This window comes from Capra hircus, chromosome 6 (genome assembly GCF_001704415.2).
Source record: "Capra hircus breed San Clemente chromosome 6, ASM170441v1, whole genome shotgun sequence".
Lineage (NCBI taxonomy): Eukaryota > Metazoa > Chordata > Mammalia > Artiodactyla > Bovidae > Capra > Capra hircus.
Window position 1 is genome coordinate 116936748 of NC_030813.1, and position 6000 is coordinate 116942747.

Here is a 6000-nt window from a genome sequence, read left to right on the forward strand (position 1 = left end):
GTGGGAGAGCAGAAATTACACCCCTGTCAGCAGTCACCCCAGGGCGGCCCGGGGGTTTGGCACAGCCGCAGCTCAGCTGCTCTTCCAAAGCTGGCTTCGGAACTGGAACCATGATCCAGTGGGCATCGTTAAAGGACCTGGCTCCAGATAACTGGCAGGGCCCGGACGAGCAGGGTGTGGGGCTGCAGCCGGCCAGGGGAGGCGGGCCAGGGCCTGAGGCGGGTGCTTGTTGCTACCTGGGGAGGGCGCGCGCCAGATGCGGGGGGGGCACAACCTCTGTGCGCTCGAGATTCTGCAGTGGCTGCTCGAAGGAGGCGAGAGGCCTTGGCTTGAAGAGGATTTTGCTGTGGGAGGGGAAGAAGTCCCACTGGGGGCTCCTTCTGAGGGAAAGCCCAGCAGCTGCTGTCCTGAGGTCACCGTGGAACTGGGAGGAGAGCCGGGGAGCTGGCGCCGCCCTCGGGCTGTCTCCGCAGGTGTTGAACCTTTGGGAGGGAGTGGGGAGCAGATATAGGAAGGCACAGTCCGGAGGCCCTGCTGTCTGGCCCGCACAGACCGCGCCCCATAGGCGAGGCTCCTTGCGCGAGCGCTGCACCCCACGCAGCTCCCTGAGAGTGCCAGAGGCGCTGGAGCTGCTGCGCCAGGGGCCGGACTCGGGGACCCAGCACGAGCCCTGGCTGGTGGCTCGCACCCTCGAGGGGCCGGCTGGGAGCTGGGCTCCTGCCGCTGGAGCAGCGCCGGACGACGACGCTGGACTCAGAGAGCTCCTCCGTTCAACTGTGTCTGCAGCCAGGGAGCCGTTGGGAGAGAAGGCGCATTTCCAGGTGCCCTCCCCGTCCAGCCACCCTGCCTTCACTGTTTCTCTCCCACCCTCTTAGGTATGGAAACTTGGATGGTCACCCAAACCAGGCGGGGATTTCGGCACAGTGTTCCCTGAGATCCCCGTGGAGTTCCTCCAGGAGAAGGAGGTCTTTAAAGAGTTCATCTACCGCATCAACACGCTGGGTAGGCCGGGGCCCTGTGGGCGCATCTCCCTAACACGGCTGCCGGGAGCCGGGGCGGTGGTGGGATCTGCCTTCTTTTATTCCAGGGAGGAGTTGAGGCAGGACACAATCGTGTGCATATGTTCTGTAACACACACAAAGCTGTCACGGTGACGAGTGTGTGTGCATGTGTGTGTGAGAGAGCGTTTCTTTCCCCGTGTTCAGATCAGGTCAGGCGGTGCCCCCTTGATGGGCGGTGCTGAGCCGGGTTCAGCCTGTGTCTCCGCCCCTCGGCTGGAGGGTGCAGGGTTCCCAGCGGGAGCCACCTGTAATCGCTGCCACCCTGACCCCTGTGTGCCAGGCAGAGCGGTGTGCTCCATGAGGCAGGGCAGGCCACTTTGACCCCTAGGACTGCGCTTCTGCCGTCCATGGCATGGGGATGGCGGCTGTTTCCCACAACTGCTGCAAACCTTAGAAACGGAAGGGGCCCTGATGCACGGCATCCCCGTCAGCAGCAGGGCCCCAGGCTTCGCTCAGGACGTCGCCTTGCTGCCTGCAGCGTAGCGGAAGCTCACCCTCTTCGTCCACGTGTCGTGGCTGGGGGTAGGCCTGGTGCGTGAGCGCTGTCAGTGGCTGAGGCTGAGAGGCTGCGCCCAGCATGGCGACTCCACCCTGGCCCCAGCCCCACGTCGGGCCCCTCCGCCCAGCGCCCGTCCTCAGCCTCCACGGGGTTTGTGCTGCGATGACCCTGGGGCGTGGGCCAGCAGACACCTCGCTGCCACCTCTCCTCCCTGAGTCGAGCGGTGAGCGAAGCCCGAGCAGCAGTCTGAGGCCGCTGTTTTCGGAACTTCTCCGCCCTCTCCCCGGCGGCCCCCCGCCTCCCGCAGCCCGCCCGACCCCAGCGCCCCTGTGTCCCCGTCTGTGTAGTCAGTCCCCGCGTGCCTGGAGGCGGCCTGCAGGTTTCTCCGGATGCCTGCTTCGCTGTTGCCCATTGTCCTTTTTGCTCCCCTTTCCTCCCATGGGAGTCAGCGCGTGTCTGTCTGGACCTCCCGTCTCAGCTCGTATGTGTGTCTGATCCGTACCTGAATCAGCCGCTCTGTCTGTCCATGTGCAGGTCACCAGAGAGTTCCTGACATTTGAGGCTTTGGTTTTCTGTCCTCGGCACCCCATTCTTGCCCCTTGTAGCGCTGATTCAAGTGGCACGACCTCCTCCCTCCTAGGGTCACGGCCCTTGGGATAACTGCTCACCCAGGACCACCTTGAGAGCGCCTTGGGACGGTGGTACCTGAGAATGGCCCCCGAGACGCCCTCCTCACAGACTGGACTTCCCCCATAGAGTACACTCTGTCTCGACCTCCCGTCCTTCTTGAGGGGCCAGGGCAGCCATTGCTCTGAGCTTCGATGGCGCTGCCCTGACGTAGAGTTGACACGGCAGCCCGTGCATCCGTTCGGGTATGGTTCCACGGTGGAGGCTGGACACACCCACACGGGCTGGGGGTGTGACTCTACGTAAGGCCGTCCCAGCCCCTGCTGAGCAGGGCAGAGGGCGCTCTGACCCCGAGCGTCAACCGCTCGGACGTCCACACAGCAGGGTCCAGAGGGCGCTTTGCACCAGGCCACCTGGGCTGAACTCAGCCGTGTCAGTGTGCTCACCGCTGGGCTCGGCCGGCAGTGAGGCTGCACCGCAGCGCCATCCTGAGGCTCTGGGCAGTGGCTGTGTGGGCACCTGGCCAGCGAGCGCCACAGTGCCCACCGCCCCGTCTCGCAGAGAAGGCAGAGCAGTGGGGACCCTCTGTCTAAAGCGACACTCGCGTTCCAGGGTGGACCAGCCGCACCCAGTTTGAGGAGACGTGGGCCACCCTCCTCGGCGTCCTGGTGACTCAGCCACTCGTGATGGAGCAGGAGGAGAGCCCCCCGGAAGTAAGGCCGCGCGCGGGGTCCAGGGCAGCACGCCCTCCCACCTGTCTCACCCGCGTGGTGAACGGGCAGCCAGTCACACCCTGGCCGGTGTTCCAAGGTCTGGGTGCTCTAGGGTCGTGGCCCAAAGGCGTTTACCACAGCGTGCTGCCTCCAGGCTGCTGGATTGTGTCCTTCCTTAAATGTGTCTTACGTCCTGCTTCTCAGCACCCAGGTATGGTGTGTAGCAACGTTTCATCAAAAAGGAAAGACGTGTCTTAGAGGCCACACGTGATAACTAGTGTTTATTTCTCTTGACTTGTTTTGCAAACATTTTATGGGGCCTGGAGTGTCAGTGCATATTGTGGTACTTTAAGAAGACGTGCTCTGACACAGGAGAGCCTGAGACATTAAAAGCTGTCAGGTCTGCGGTCCAGGTAGAAGGTGTGGTGTGGGGCGGCAGGAGTGGCGGCTCAGAGCGTGTGCACGTCAGGCGTCACCGGGAGTGGCGTCCGCCGGAGAGGGGCCAGCAGCTTGTCCTGTGCAGGGCCCCTAAAATTGGTGAGGAAATTGAGGACAGTTTCTTAAGAAGTAATTCACATTTGGAGCTTTGTGCTTGGAGGAAAGCTGGCTTGGAAAAGCAACCACTTGCCCATCAGATTTATCTCAAATCACAGATGTGTGTGGATCCTGGTGAATTTAGGCAGGCGCCCCAGGACCCCCGCTGGAAAGGCACATCTGTCTGTCCTCTCGGGGCCCGTGCCTGTGAGGCCGCCTGGCTGGGCAGCCCCAGGGGAGGTGGTGTGCTGCCGTGCGCGCCTTGGTGACCTGGGGCTCTCCTTCCAGGAGGACGTGGAGAGGACGCAGATCCACGTCCTGGCCGTGCAGGCCATCACCTCCTTGGTGCTGAGCGCGATGACCGTGCCCGTGGCCGGCAACCCGGCCGTGAGCTGCCTGGAGCAGCAGCCCCGGAACAAGCCCCTGAAGGCCCTCGACACCAGGTGGGCCCGGGAAGCACGTGCCCAGGGCACGGCTGCGTGGGAGCAGGGAGGCGCTGGGGCACCCTCTCCTTTGCTGCCAGGGTGGTTTGGTGGCTGAGGCTGATGACCTGGCCTCCGGTGTCGGGGGCCGGCTCCAGCGGAGCTAAGGGGCCGCCTGTGCAGGGCCCGAGGGCCTTGGCTGCGCCGTTTCCTGGCAGCGAAGCTGGGAGTCAGGGGGTTCACTTTGAAGATTCTGGAGGAGCTGGGTGGCGGTAACTTTTCCTCTGAACTTAGGTTTGGAAGGAAGCTGAGTGTCATCAGAGGGATTGTCGAGCAGGAGATCCAGGCAATGGTTTCCAGGAGAGAAAACGCTGCCACTCACCACCTGTACCAGGCGTGGGACCCCGTCCCGTCTCTAGCCCCAGCCACCACAGGTTCCAGGGGCTCGTGGGGAGGGTGGGTTGTGTGGGGGTGTCAGCCGCTCCTTGTGCCCGTGAGCACAGCTGGACTGTCCCAGCGCCAGGGTGGGGGCTCGGTGGGCACCTTGTCAGCGACCACTAACACTCCAGCTTTTGCAGCTCAGCCCACAGCCAGTTACCGTTCAGTCTGGTTTGTTATGGAGAAAAAGTGATAGTTCTCATCACCCTGCTGGCCCTGCAGCTTCACATGCTGTGCGGGGACGGACTCCCCACTGAGGGGACACTCAGGGCTGTGCGGGGACGGACTCCCCACTGAGGGGCACTCAGGGCTGTGCGGGGACGGACTCCCCACTGAGGGGACACTCAGGGCTGTGCGGGGACGGACTCCCCACTGAGGGGCACTCAGGGCTGTGCGGGGGACGGACTCCCCATCTGAGGGGACACTCAGGGCTGTGCGGGGACGGACTCCCCCACTGAGGGGCACTCAGGGGCTGTGCGGGGACGGACTCCCCACTGAGGGGCACTCAGGGCTGTGCGGGGACGGACTCCGCCACTGAGGGGGCACTCAGGGGCTGTGCGGGGACGGACTCCCCACTGAGGGGCACTCAGGGCTGTGCGGGGACGGACTCCCCACTGGAGGGGGCACTCGGGGGTGGCGGGGGGACGGACTCCCCACTGAGGGGCACTCAGGGCTGTGCGGGGACGGACTCCCCACTGAGGGGACACTCAGGGCTGTGCGGGGACGGACTCCCCACTGAGGGGCACTCAGGGCTGTGCGGGGACGGACTCCCCACTGAGGGGCACTCAGGGCTGTGCGGGGACGGACTCCCACTGAGGGCACTCAGGCTGTGCGGGGACGGACTCCCCACTGAGGGGCACTCAGGGCTGTGCGGGGACGGACTCCCCACTGAGGGGACACTCCTCCACGAAGGCACTCAGGCTGTGCGGGGACGGACTCCCCATCTGAGGGGCACTCAGGGCTGTGCGGGGACGGACTCCCCACTGAGGGGCACTCAGGGGCTGTGCGGGGACGGACTCCCCACTGAGGGGGCACTCAGGGCTGTGCGGGGACGGACTCCCCACTGAGGGGCACTCAGGGCTGTGCGGGGACGGACTCCCCACTGAGGGGCACTCAGGGCTGTGCGGGGACGGACTCCCCATCGAGGGGCACTCAGGGCTGTGCGGGGACGGACTCCCCACTGAGGGGCACTCAGGGCTGTGCGGGGACGGACTCCCCATCGAGGGGCACTCAGGGCTGTGCGGGGACGGACTCCCCACTGAGGGGCACTCAGGGCTGTGCGGGGACGGACTCCCCACTGAGGGGCACTCAGGGCTGTGCGGGGACGGACTCCCCACTGGGAGGGGCACTCAGGGCTGTGCGGGGACGGACTCCCCACTGAGGGGCACTCAGGGCTGTGCGGGGACGGACTCCCCACTGAGGGGCACTCAGGGCTGTGCGGGGACGGACTCCCCACTGAGGGGCACTCAGGGCTGTGCGGGGACGGACTCCCCATGAGGGGCACTCAGGGCTGTGCGGGGACGGACTCCCCATCGAGGGGGCACTCAGGGCTGTGCGGGGACGGACTCCCCACTGGAGGGGCACTCAGGGCTGTGCGGGGACGGACTCCCCACTGAGGGGGCACTCAGGGGCTGTGCGGGGACGGACTCCCCATGGGAGGGGCACTCAGGGCTGTGCGGGGACGGACTCCCCGACTCTGCGGGGAC

At 65.4% G+C, this 6000-nt stretch overlaps 1 protein-coding gene across 4 annotated transcripts in view; it reads left to right on the forward strand.

The window, feature by feature from the left end:
* HTT (huntingtin) overlaps positions 1-4290 on the forward strand; it is a gene marked incomplete at its 3' end in the record, with an annotated part of 114816 nt that extends 110526 nt beyond the window's left edge. For all 4 annotated transcript variants that reach the window (XM_018049859.1, XM_018049861.1, XM_018049862.1 and 1 more), the window contains 4 exon segments: positions 876-1002; positions 2800-2900; positions 3723-3877; positions 4151-4290. In XM_018049859.1, coding sequence (XP_017905348.1) covers positions 876-1002; positions 2800-2900; positions 3723-3877; positions 4151-4290 — 523 coding nt within the window.